The 13,786-nt window shown below is 42.0% G+C and overlaps 1 protein-coding gene across 2 annotated transcripts in view; it reads right to left on the bottom strand.

The window, feature by feature from the left end:
• The window catches only part of SEPTIN7 (septin 7), a 54,963-nt gene that overhangs the window by 18,079 nt on the left and 23,098 nt on the right, over window positions 1–13,786 (bottom strand). For both annotated transcript variants that reach the window (XM_057431253.1, XM_057431254.1), the window contains exons 3-5: window positions 7,405–7,511; window positions 1,741–1,841; window positions 1,005–1,139 (exon numbers count right to left, since the gene is read on the bottom strand). In XM_057431253.1, coding sequence (XP_057287236.1) covers window positions 1,005–1,139; window positions 1,741–1,841; window positions 7,405–7,511 — 343 coding nt within the window. The remainder of the gene's footprint in view (window positions 1–1,004; window positions 1,140–1,740; window positions 1,842–7,404; window positions 7,512–13,786) is intronic.

Raw genomic sequence — 13,786 nt, 5'->3', positions numbered from 1 at the left:
TGGTTTACAAGTTAACAGATAAAAGGAGGGTGTGTGGGGGGAAGACAAATGTTATTTTGAAGAATCTCAAAGCTACCTCAAAAAGAGATTGACTAAAGCAAGCAATGAATCATCTTCCCTTCACTTAAATAGGGTTTTGACTTTGCACACTCGTAAAACAGTGTATGCAAAGGATTCAAGTGTCTGAATTTAAAACTGAAAAGCATTTTGAGCACAAATGACAGTACAAACATGCATGCTAAACTGTAACAACAGAAACTGTTTCATTAAGCAAGGCTACATAAGAAAAACTCTTCTCCACCCCCCAAGATTTCTTTCCAAAGTTGAAAGGTGCAGCTTACGAGTATCTGACAAATTTAATGAGTTGTAACACAGTGATAAAATGCTAACCAACGAACTTCAGACCTAGTCAGTCTGAGTCTAATACAGCCTGGAAGTGCAGTTCTCTCTCTCTGCCACTAGATAGAAGTCTGATCAAGTTAAAAGCTAAGCAGGGGTGGAAGACTGCATGATTAAATAAACATCCAGAATGCCTACACTGGAATTGTCACTTACAAACCATTACACCCCAGGTGAATTAAAGCATGCTTACAAAGATGCATGAAACTTCAATTTATCATTAGTCAAAGGGAGGGAGGAAGAATGGAAAGGAAAAATCCTGCTGGCTCGAAGTGCAAACCAGTTTCTCCTTCTAATGGGAACAAAACCAGACATATGTTACAAATAGGCAGAGCACTTGTGAACACCTGGATGGTTTTAATTTTTCTAATACTATTTTTCATGTTAAGCAATTAATGTGCAATCCTGTTTCCTGGTGTTCCAACTTACTGCTTGTCTGGCTTGCTGATGTTTGACTAGCCAAAGTAAGCTCATCTTCGAAATACAGCATGCTCTGCAGGCCATTACGAAAATCCTATCTGGAACTCTACATAACTAAGAATGCCAAATTTGGATGATTACCAGAGATAAAAGACAGAGAAAAGACAAAATACAGTAATACAAACCCATGTCCTGAAGGAGCAATGAAGTATAAACAACACTGCACTCTATTATCTGGCATCTGACGTCTGTTCACTCGAGATTCTGCATTCAGGTAGTCCTCAAATTTACTATCAATGTAGTCGATAACTGGCTGCCAACTGCAGAGGTTACATGAATAAAAACCTGTAAGTTATATCATTTATGTAAAAAAGTCTGTCTTTGCTAAGAAAGAGATGTACCCTGCTTCCCCATGGCTTGTGTGCATTTGGGGGATTTGGTTTGGTTGTTTTTTTAAATTAAAGGTCTTCAACACAGTTTATTTTAAGTGACCAGCTCCTCTACACACACCTGAGTTACACAGCTCTGAAGATACAATCCTTGAGTTCACTGAAAAACCCTCTCAAACACAATTACCTTCACTGTAATAGCATTAAATAGAACACTTAAGAACAGTAGCCAAAGGAACACGCTATACTGGTCACATCTTGTGACAGCACAGAACTCTGCTCTGCACACTGCATGAGTGGATAGAGAGCCAAACGCCCCATTCACTTTAATGGGACAAGCTGACAGCATTTCAGTCAAGATCTAGAGGTGCTTGGAACTACAGTTGTTAAAAGTTTTTAGCTAACAGAGAAGTTTAAAAGCATTAATATTCTAAATGAAGATCAAAGCTGCATTTAAGAACATGTCAGAAGGCGTATCTCGCACACACAAAACACAAGTCAATTATTGTGGGAGAACAGACAAACATCTTACCAATTACTATTATCCACAGCATCTCCAAATCCTGGTGTGTCAACTATTGTAAGTAGTAACTGAACACCACCCTCTTTGATTAAAACTTTTGACTGCTCAACCTGTAAAATTAATGAGAAAAGATCAAACTTTGAGCAATTTAGTCACCCATCATAAACACTGAAAAGCATTCAAGGAGTAAGAAGTCTGACATTGAATTGCTAACTTTTCTGCTTCAGAGGGATACTGGCTCCATGTTTGGCTTATAAAATCCCAGTAATTTGATAATAATTATTTTTTAAAGAACAAATGGGCAATCATTTATATAGTCAGTGATAAAAGAACCCAGGTAAGGCATATAGTATAGCTTTATATTTTAACTCCTATCAAAGCAGGAACAACCCTAACCACGTGCTATCCTTGATGGAATTGTCAACGTTGGTCACCTCAAAGAAAACAACACTTTTCAAAACTAATCCTTCCCCCAAGCATCTTAGACACTACATTTCTAGTCCCTGATAATGCTTTATTAAGAACACATTTATTCTTCAGCTAGTATAATGCTTGGGAAAAGAATCACAGAAAGCAACGGCTTCCTGTTACAAACAGATTGATATTGGAAAGTAATACAATCTAGCTGCAATCTGCTGAGCTAGACCTCAAGTGATCTGTAATGGATCGGGTCCTGTTACTTCAGATCACCAATGGAAACCTGGCTCAGAAGGTAACTGCATCAGCACAAAGCATGATGCAAGACCTGGGTGTGGGAACTCGCATCTCACGCTGTGACCACCCATGTGCAGCACGGCTCAGTCAGCTGGGAGCCAGCACATCAAACGGATGAAGCATGTCATGACACAGAAAATACAGGCTAAACAGCAAATGGACTGCTACCCACTTCTGTCTTCTAACACCTCAGTAATTGACAATGCCAAGGTCAGGTGTATCTGCCTGCAAAAGCACTTTACACCACCATCATTGAATCAGTCTGCTCCACAGCAGTAAGAAATGACAAACTCAAGTTAGTGTGCTGGCGCTTGCCAACTGCTCACATAGTTAATCATAGCTTCCCCCCCCCCCCCCCCGATATTAAGGCAATTCTTCTTGAATCACTACTGATGCAGTGTTCTGAATATTGATATAAGAAATCAACCACACAAGCCATTTATTCAGAGCCACACAGGTGTTGGCAGACATTGATACCTACTTGTTGCTCACTGCTTAACATTTGTTAAGCCTCCTGAACCTCAACTGGGGAGAGAAAAGAAAGTTAAATACAATTAAGTGAACATCTGCAAGAAAATTCAGTAATGAACTTTCAGAGAGAGGAGAAACTTGGATAATATATCCTACCTGGATGGTCTCTTGACCAGCTCAAGATTTGAGAGATCATATCAATGCTGCTTAAGCACTTGCACATCCCTAATTCTATAGATGAAACACTCTCTCACAGCCACACCTGAACACCGCTGTAACCACTTTGCAATCACTGGTATGTGATGCAATGTAGATCTACAAGATAAATGAACACTCTACCAGAAAGTCCAAATAAATACCTCTTGCACAAGCAGAACACTGCTTCTAATTCAGAAAAGAATACACAAAACCACAGAAAACAGTAACCTGACTGCAAAGAAAGCTCTGTATTCAGCTTCCAAGTATGCTGGATGCTAATTTTATCTACTCATCAGTAGGGATCTTACCTGAGCCAAATCAATCCCTTTCACTGCTGGGTCTCAAAAAATAATTCAACTGCAATATGGCTGTTCACAGCATGCAGTTGTCCTGACCTGCATCCTCACCTAACAAAAACAGAAAAAAAAGAATCACAGGATCCCAGACTTGTTTGGGTTGAAGGGACCTTAAAGCTCCTCCAGCTCCAACCCCTGCCACAGGCAGGGACCCCTTCCACTAGAGCAGCTTGCTCCAAGCCCCTGTGTCCAACCTGCCCTTGAGCACTGCCAGGGATGGGGCAGCCACAGCTTCTCTAGGCACCCTGTGCCAGCGCCTCAGCACCCTCACAGGGAAGAGCTTCTGCCTAAGAGCTCATCTCAGTCTCCCCTCGGGCAGGTTAAAGCCATTCCCCTTGGCCTGTCCCTACAGGCCCTTGTCCTAAGCCCCTCTCCAGGTTTCCTGCAGCCCCTTCAGGCACTGGAGCTGCTCTCAGGTCTCCCCTTCAGGAGCCTTCTCTTCTCCAGGCTGACCCAGCCCAGCTCTCTCAGCCTGGCTCCAGAGCAGAGCTGCTCCAGCCCTCCGATCAGGTTCACACCCCTCTTGTGTTGGGGGTCCCAGTAAGGCAGCTTCATAAAACAAGAGTCCCCAACATTTGGCTACAGAGATGTTAGTCACAGAAGAATCCAAGTTGGGGTGGACTTGAAGGCCACCCGACTCAACCTGCTACTTCAGCAGGAGTTACTGTGATGTTAGGAAGGTTTTAAAGAAGAAAAAATAGTAACAAATAAGTAAAAACATAATGATGCACCCATACCTGCCTAAGACACCACCAAGTTACCCTTTTACTAACTGCACAACTCCTACCTTTCAAAAATGTCCAGTCCAAAGCCATGAGAACCCAGGAACACATGCAGTGCTTTAAAAACTGATGTTTTAATTGTGGTAAATTCCTTCCCACCCCAAGTGTTCCACAGAGAAATGTTATTGTACATAATCAATGCCAGAACTCAAGACAGCAATCCCCAGCCACACAGTCAACTCAGCCAAGAGTTTACTATTCACAAGCTTCAGCACACAGGAGATTAACTTCTGATTCCTCACATTCCTTTTGCTATCTTGCATACAGTAACCACACAGCCCCTCCTATAACCAAACTCCCTGCAAGTATAAGAAACTCCTAGCACTTTCAGAATATTAGAGATGATAATGTTAAGAGCTGTACTCTTGCCAAGCACTACAAGGTATCAGCTTTATTCTCCAGCACAAAAATGCCCAGCAAGAGCCATTAAATGATTAAGCACTCACAGTGGAATGCTTTTACAAAAGAAGCAATTAATAAAACATTATCTTGAATGTGTGTTTATAGCAAAGGAAAAGGAAGGTCAGGAGAGCCTCAGAAATGCCACGCCAAACATTTTTCCTGATTCTGTATGCTTGGAAGCTTTAAGTATGGCTGAATTGGTGAAGGACTCTTCTGACAAATGGCCTGCTCAACTGAATCCCTGCAGACAATGCAGACCTTACTGCATGGGAAGGGTTTCAATTCATTTCATGCATTCATGGAGGTATCTTGCTACCAAAGAAACATTAGTTATCAAATTAAATGTCAGACGCTTGTGTTAAGGACAATCAGACCACATGCAACATACACTGTAAGCAGTAGAAAGCCCTAGTAAGAGACAGTAGGTGAAGAAGGTGCCTCTGTAAAGTAGCATTTTTCTAACCCAAACTGATGTGTCCATACATGGTCAAAGGCACAGAAAGCAGCATCTGGCAAAGATCCAGAATATCACTGTAAACTAATGTCATTCATAGTTAAGCATCCAACTGCATCCTATCATCTGATGTGCAAGTATTCCAGAGGGATTCACGGAAAACATTAGTTCAAGTCTTGGAATTTAAAGCTTTTTAATCAAAGTCTCCTCCAAACAGCCATTTTCCCATGCACTCCAGCCAGCTGGGTCACGCGGGTCTCCTTGGCAGCTCCTGCACAGTGCTCAGGACATGAGGCTTGTTACAGCTTGGCTGCTTTTAATGGATTAAACAAGCCTTGATCATACCCACTACAGACACTCAAATAACCGTCAGAGAAAACCTATTTCATACCCATCATTTCTGAAGAAGTTCCGTTTGAATTCATCTGACATTGATCGGTTAACTGCTTTTCTGTCTTTTCCATGGAATTAATACACAGGACCTGCCCCACCAAGCTGCAAACTGTGACCGTTTTCCAGCCCAAACCACAGCTGGTGTTTATCTATGCAAGAGTCTCTTGTACAATTCCTGAACAGTAAGTTATTCCCAGCATACAGGAACAGGCAATTATTACCACGGAGATTTTAGGATGCTCTGGTGGTCTGTCTCATCTCTACCCCACAAAACCCTTGACATCCTTAGAAAGGTTTAAATTGGATCCATGGGATTTGTGCTCTTTGCCAAACAGCAGCTCCCACTGGTAATTCTCGGATTTCAAATTTGACTGGCATCATCTCCACATCATATACAACGCTGCCAGCACACACAGTTTTCAGGGGTGTAGGGGGAAACAATTTTATCCTCACTTAAGACAGCGACACTGAAATGAGACAGTTTCAGTTTCCTTCTTAAAACGGTACCCTTGATTTTTCATTCATCACAACAAGGAGCTGAAGGAAAAGCAATGCTGCGCTACAAATATACTCCAAAAGAAGAATACTCGTTAGGTAAAGCAAGCAGTAGTTTCTAAGGGGGAAAGTAGTCCTTAAATACGTTTTATTCCTATCACATTATTTGCTAAGTCATAATAAATCCCAATTCTCTACTGAAAATAGGTTTGGCAGCTCTTGGCCACCCTCAGGCTTTAGCCCACACAGTGGAAGTAGGAAAAAAGAACCAAACCACCTCTGAAGAACTCAAAAAGTCAGGATGAACAGACTATCATCTCATCTCGCCACCTAACAGATGAAAGCACTTAACTCAGACTGGGAAACTCTGCACACACAGTTTTGGTTTAATTTTTCTTACCCTGATCCATCTTTAGCCAGGGTGGGACCAAGTTATCTGTGAAGGATGTCTCAGCGGGTTTTGTGTTAGATTTTATGTAACTTCTATTTCTATTAATATTTTATATTAATATAAAATACTTTATATTAAATATTTTATATTATAAATAAAATATATATAAAATCTAAAAAATATGGTTTTTATATAAATAAAATATTTTATATTAATATAAAATACAATCTTCCAGAGACAGGGAATCTAATCCTCAGTTATTTAAACCAGAATTCAATGAACATAACCTGAATTGCATAATCACAGTATCCCAGACTTGTTTGGGTTGGGAAGGACCTTAAAGCTCACTCAGTCCCAACCCCTGCCACGGGCAGAGACACCTTCCACTAGAGCAGCTTGCTCCAAGCCCCTCTGTCCAACCTGGCCTTGAACACTGCCAGGGATGGGGCAGCCACAGCTTCTCTGGGCACCCTGTGCCAGAGCCTCAGCACCCTCACAGGGAAGAGCTTCTGCCTAAGAGCTCATCTCAGTCTCCCCTCTGGCAGGTTAAAGCCATTCCCCTTGGCCTGCCCCTACAGGCCCTTGTAAAATGTCTCCCTCCAGATTTCTTGTTGGACCCTTTAGACATTAGCTGTATCCTTTAATACCTGGTTTCTAGAAGCCTGTCTTAAATAGTCAGGGGTTTTAGCGCACATCTACGTATTTCTACAGATACACTCAATACCTTATTTAATAATAAAACATTCAATTTCCAAACAGGACTGCACCCGTATGAGGTTTGTAAAGTACAGGCAGTGCACAAAGTACTTCAGGGCTCCCCCACATCAATACGCTACAACTTTCAGAACCTGGAAGCTTTGCATAGCTAAGGTCACTGAAAGACACCCCGAGTCTTTCTTAGTGATTCACACTGTGGCGTAACTTATTTGAAATATAGGTGCTTATGTGACAACTGTATCACCTTAGATTACTATACTGCAAGTTACATTGTTCAAGCTGCAGTTCCCCCCGACATACCTGGACAGTCTTTTTAATTCTGTGTGAAGGACCTGGATACTCTGGGGAATACAGTTCTGTTAAGAATAATGAGTTGATTAATGTTGATTTTCCCAGTCCAGATTCACCTGGAAGAAAACAGAAGAGGTTCAGTTAAACCAGGAGCATCACACTGAACGCCAAAACAGCTGGAACTAAATTTCAAATACTCTTGAAATGTAATACCTCAAAACATTCACTGTGTTCTAAGGCTTTGAGAATCTATTGTCTGTTCCAGTTTCAAGAAGACCCTGCAAATCCAACTGTCACTGGCAGATTCTAAAGACATTCACTGTTCTGATCACATTAGGTACTGAATGCATTTAGCACTTCTCCATTGCTCCCATTACAATACACAAAGATGGTATTACCCCACATTCAATGCCATAAAGAAGCTATCTTCCTGGTATGCCTTCCTAGCATGATGCCAAAGCAGACTGAGCTATTTCAAGTATTATTTGAGAGTCTTATTATCAGAGAAGGGGAAAAAGAAGGGCAGGGGTGAAGAGAGTTTGAGATTAGTTTGGTCTAACTACTAAAGCCACAGGAGCTAAAATGGAGTTTCAGAACCATGCGGTTTGCCTGCAAACGTTGTTGCTGGGGCAGCAAAGGGGGACTGGATTTTGAGTTTTGGTAATTTGTTCACAAGGAACAGTAAGTCAGCCTCGTTAAAGAACTAAAGAACCTGGAGACACCACTGCCATGACAATCCAAGCCAATACAGTCACAATTCCCACAGTAAAGACTACACACACCCCACTCTCCCCCATTTACAGCTCCATAGAAACAGGAATTTCAGATCTACTTATGACAGGATTTTAAAGACAAGCCTTTTGCTCAGTTTTCTATTGTAAAGAAGACATTTCAACATGACAGGGCTTTGAGTAACTTGGTCTAGTGGAAGGTGTCCCTGCCCATGGCAGGGGTTGGAACTGGATGAGCTTTAACGCCCCTTCCAACCAAACTATTCCGTGATCCTGTGACAATTCACACTGGCATGAGAACTAAGGGGAAAAGTGTATTAAAATGATGTTTTCTGTTCAAGTTTTCAGATGCAGTGCTGTTAGCTAAATAAAAAAAAGAGTCACACAGAGATTTGCTCTTAAATTTGGGTGCAAACTACATATTGTCACTGAGGGAGGAGAATGGGCTGCACTGCCTCACACTTTGAAAAGAAAAATCTAACTCACTAATCCCTTCATCCCCAACAAATTATTGCTCATTTAGAGACTAAGCTCTGAAAGCTTCAAAACTTGCCTTGAAATCAATGTCCTGGGTTAATGCAAGTCATTGAGAGTCATGAAACAAAAAGCAGTTCCCAACTTCAGCAGACAAGCCCTTGTCTCCACTGTAATAGCTGGCTTGATTTCATCCACCAGCTAGCTGAAACACATCAGCCATCTCAATTACAGTGGCATAGCACAAAGTCTCTGCAGCACCAACCAGAGAAATCTGATTAGAGAGACTGCAAACAGATTAGCAGCTGAGGAAACACTGCAACCAGAGCTCCTGCAGGCTGGCTCCAATAGCAGCAGGGCTTGCTCTCCAAAGCTCACCCTGTCCAACACATGAGCCAGCCCAGGCTGCAAGCACAGCCTGGAGACAGCGAGGAAGGCAGGCTGCAGCAGCCAAAGACCAAAGAGATACTCAAGTTCTAAGCTCAAGATAGCAGAGGTGACACCTGAAGCAGAAGGGACAGGCTTGCTGACAAGCATTTTGTCACTGCCATCACAGATTTTACCTTTTCTGTGGTCAGATGCAGTCAGTATTTCAGAAGGGCATGATGAATACAGTGCCTAAATATGTCTGGTTGTAAGGCTCATGTCTTCTGCACTCCTGTGTTTGCAAGATCTTTAGGGCAGGGTGAGCCGCAGCTGAGAGGCTTCCCTACTAAGTTTTCAGAAGCTTCTTTCTATTGCAAATTACTTGTCCACCTGGGTTAACAGTTACCTGTCAACAGTCAGCATCTTCATACAGATGGCCCATGGCACATCATTTGATATTAACCTTGGATAACAAAATTTCTTCTTCTATGAACAAACCAACTAAGCCAACACAGCTTCTTTTATATTTCAAACATATTTCTAGGGGGCTCAAAAGAGACCACCAGCAACCACTGGAATTGCCTGCAAACCACGGTAACTATCCTCACTTGCTTTAATGTTATTCTGGAGACTATTTAAGTATGCAGAATTAACAATTAAAAAACTGGAACAATGAAGCACAATCACAGAAACAGGGGGAAAGCAGTGCTCTGGAGAAGAAAAATAACTAACTCAGGTTGGTCTCACCTGAGCTACATAAATCTTTCATCTTTATTTCCAAATCACTACAATAACCAGTTAGAAAATCTGTTAACAGCAAAGTAGCGAGTGTTCAATACATGCTGGGTTGGGTTTTTTTTTCAGTTCAATTTCTATCCATCGGCTCTTGTTCTGACTTGTTTTTTACTAAGCAACTTAAACTCGAGCATCTCTTACCTCCGACAACAGAAGTGAGTTGCTCTCCTTAAGTCCTACTGGTGTTGCATTTCTCACTGTTCATTCTTGTGGCACATTGAGCACGTGGCATATTTCCGACCTCCTCCAACTTTTCAGCCTCTGCCATTCTTACTCAAATACCTACAAGCAGTCCAACACAACCCAGCTTCCAGCTTTATATGTAACTCTTACTGGAGAGTTTTTTACTGAGCTCTTTCCTCATTCACATATTACATCTCCTGATAAAGAACCACGCTGCATCTTCCATATCACTCTGAAAATCCAAGATCAGTTTTCTACTGTTCATAGGATTTTGTTTTCTAAAATCCGAGCCCTGAACTGAAAACCATGACTTACTTTCTTAGGTGTATGACCCCATGTCAGAGAGTTAATTAAATACATGAAGTGACCAAGATCATTAACCAGTACTGAGTGTTCTCACTGTGCTGTCTGCATGTTTTATTTCCTACTTTTTCATTTAATAAGATTTTCTTGCAGAAATAACCAGAGGTTTTTCTATTCTTTACTAACAATTACTTGGCTTTCTACCAGACAAACAGTATTTCATGCTCATGCCCTGTGACAGTCAACTGCATTGCTGAGAATGTGACCACGTTTAGAGTTACTTGATACAAACAGTCCAACACAAGCTGCAGTTGCTTTACTGCTTTATCAGAATAAAGATAGCTAACATTATGTTTCTTCTCTGATGTAAAGGAGCATTTAGCGCATTTGGTAACCCCAAAAAGTTATTCCAATGAAATTCAACAGAAAAATGCTGTTCTTCAAAACTTACATGCAGAATCCCAGAATCCCAGCCTGGTTTGGGTTGAAGGGACCTTAAAGCTCCTCCAGCTCCAACCCCTACCACAGGCAGGGGCACCTTCCACTAGAGCAGCTTGCTCCAAGCCCCTGTGTCCAACCTGCCCTTGAACACTGCCAGGGATGGGGCAGCCACAGCTTCTCTGGGCACCCTGTGCCAGTGCCTCAGCACCCTCACAGGGAAGAGCGTCTGCCTAAGAGCTCATCTCAGTCTCCCCTCGGGCAGGTTAAAGCCATTCCCCTTGGCCTGTCCCTACAGGCTCTTGTCCAAAGCCCCCCTCCAGGTTTCCTGCAACCCCTTCAGGCACTGGAGCTGCTCTAAGGTCTCCCCTTCAGGAGCCTTCTCTTCTCCAGGCTGACCCAGCCCAGCTCTCTCAGCCTGGCTCCAGCCCTCACAGGATCTCCATGGCCTCCTCTGGCCTCACTCCAACGGCTCTACGTCCTTCTGGTGTTCGAGGCCCCAGAGCATATTCTATTTTTAGCAGGTGAACAATTTTTTTTCATTGAATCTTTTCCATTTTATGAATTCTAATGATTGTGATTTGCTTAAAAACACAATCCCATCAGTTCAATGCCTGTGACTCAAAGAGGGGTAAACAGCTTGTCAGAAGAAATAAATAATGTATTTCATCTTCTTTCATCCTTCCACAATGACCAGTTATGCTCAAGACAGCACCTGCAAGCTTTATGCAAACGTGCAATGGCTTTGATTCCCTCTAATACACAGGTTTTGCTTTGATACGGAAAGGAAACTAAAGAGCCTGAAGTACTCCAAATGGCATGATGCAACCACGCTCTTGCCAATGGGTAACGATGCTCTGCCATGTCATTACAGACGACCACAAAAATGGAGACTACAAGATGCTTTTAATCTGAAGTCTGATTTTAGAAGCTTTCATGCAGGCTAGCTCCTGCCTTCAGCACACTATAAAACATGAACCAACATTTCCATGAACACACAAGAACATCCAAACGAAACCCATCAGGAGAAGGGTTGGGAGCAGCACCATGCTATTACTACACAGCTGCTCCCACACAGCTCCAGCTCCACACAAGACGGTGTCATGTGAAACCCTGCTAGAAGTCCAACTTTGTGTTTTACAGACGTTTATAAAGGAAAGAAAGCCAAAGCTCCACCATTTCACAACTTGCATTTGGAGCATAAATTATGGCAGTAACATCTGTTAGAGTCACAGAGCTGATCCTCACAAAACAGAGGAACAAGGAAGTCTACCAGCAATGAACCTGCTTTTGCCCACCAGCAACTGCATCGACAGCAACAAGATTTCAGCAATCCAGGTACAGTAAGACAATTCAATCAACTTTCTCAGAGCAAATCTTGAATGTTAAGTGGCTGGGGACAGAATCTTGGTATATTGTTCCTGTCACAGATGCCATTTAAATAATTTAGAAAAGCCATTAAAAGCAGGGAAGTACTTCAGAAGAATACTGCAACAGATTCTAGAAAGCCTTTTTCAAGTACTATTATTTCCCCTCAAAGCAGAAGCAGTTTTAGCTTTCTACAACTGACAGTTATAAATGGCAAAGAAACAATGGCTGAGCTTCACAGGTGAGATTTTAGCTGCTGCCAATAGAAATGGCTCCCTTCTTCCAACCCACCACTTGCACTAGAATTCATAATGCAGCATGGTGAGGCAAGAAGCAACCCCGCAAACCAGGGCTCAACGATGGGAAAATGTGGCAAAGAAGACACCAGGGAGACAAGGAAAGTCAAATCTACAGGCGCCCAAAAAGAGGGGAGGACAAATACAAAAATCTGCTTTTAAAACCAGACCTCTTTTCTGCAACAAAACAACCATCAACAGTTCACAAGTCAAAGAATTTGTGGCACACCATAAAGTCACGTTTGCTCTGCTTATGTATCTAGGCTTTGCTGCTGATAAATAGCATGTCTGCAAGGTAGCTGTTTCAAACAGGATATTACTTAATTAAACATGAGGCAAAGGAAGCCAGTTTTCAGCATATTAAAAGAAAGTTCTGCTCTAGTAAAATCAAGGAACCAAAATCAAGTTTCCCTTCATGTCAGGTTCTTCAACATGACTGCAGATGAAAAGGAACCACCTCAGGGCATTGGTTCACCCATACAGAGTACCAACAACAGCTGAAACATGACAGCCTGGCGCTTCAGCATCCAAGGTTGCATGGAATTATGAGCCCACAGTCAGCAGCCCATGCTTGCCAAAGCTCACCTCACTTCGTTTCTTTTTTGTATTGGTTAAAAGAAAACTGTCTGCTCAAGCTGTAGCTACACTGCAATGCAGCTTCAGAGACATTACAAGCATCAGGGAGTTGTCAAAACTGACCTACATGGAAAATGTGAATGCACAAGCTACCTGTGAAATAACTGGGTTAACGGAGTCAATCGGAAATTACAAAACCTGCAGAGCTCCAGGACAACACACCTTCCATTTTCACAGGCTTTGACAAAGCCAAAATAAAGAGCCTTTGTAAGAAAGGAAAAAACCCACACTACTTCAAAGTGAGAGTAAGAGGAACCAGAAGAGCCATGAAAAGATGCTAAAGGAGGATGCTCTCTTGAAGGCTGAGGAAACAAACATACATCTGAGACCACTACTGCTCGCTCTGGAAAAAGCATGTGTCTAGAGAAAGCTGCAGAGCTGGACTTACTCTCTGGAGACATATAGAGTGACAAATACAATTGATCACATTCCCCAATTCTATGAACTAAAAACTTCCCCAGTTATGCGAATTAAAAAAAAAAACAAATATAGGAACACAACATTTGCCATCTGTGCATTACTACTGACAATTAATTGCAAAGCATTTCTAGTACCCCATTTCTAGCGTTTGCTGACTCAAGAATGAAAGGTCTATTAATCAACAGCTCACAGACTGATTACTCACAGTAGGACCTTTCATTACTTGGGCAGAAATAAAATCCACACATGCTGATGAGAAAATAACAAGACAGTGATTGGGACAGAAAGATGAAGCAGGAGGCTACTGAAAAAATCCGTCCAACTAGCACATCTAAGGTACAAACATCACAGAAAATTCCAAAAGGGTAAGAAAGAATTACT

The sequence above is a fragment of the Pezoporus wallicus genome, unplaced genomic scaffold (assembly GCF_028554395.1).
Source record: "Pezoporus wallicus isolate ANWC-B61680 ecotype Strahan unplaced genomic scaffold, APGP_CSIRO_Pwel_v1 scaffold_11491, whole genome shotgun sequence".
NCBI classification, from domain to species: domain Eukaryota; kingdom Metazoa; phylum Chordata; class Aves; order Psittaciformes; family Psittacidae; genus Pezoporus; species Pezoporus wallicus.
The sequence above is the reverse complement of the archived record's forward strand: the minus strand, read 5'-3'. Positions and strand labels throughout refer to the sequence as shown.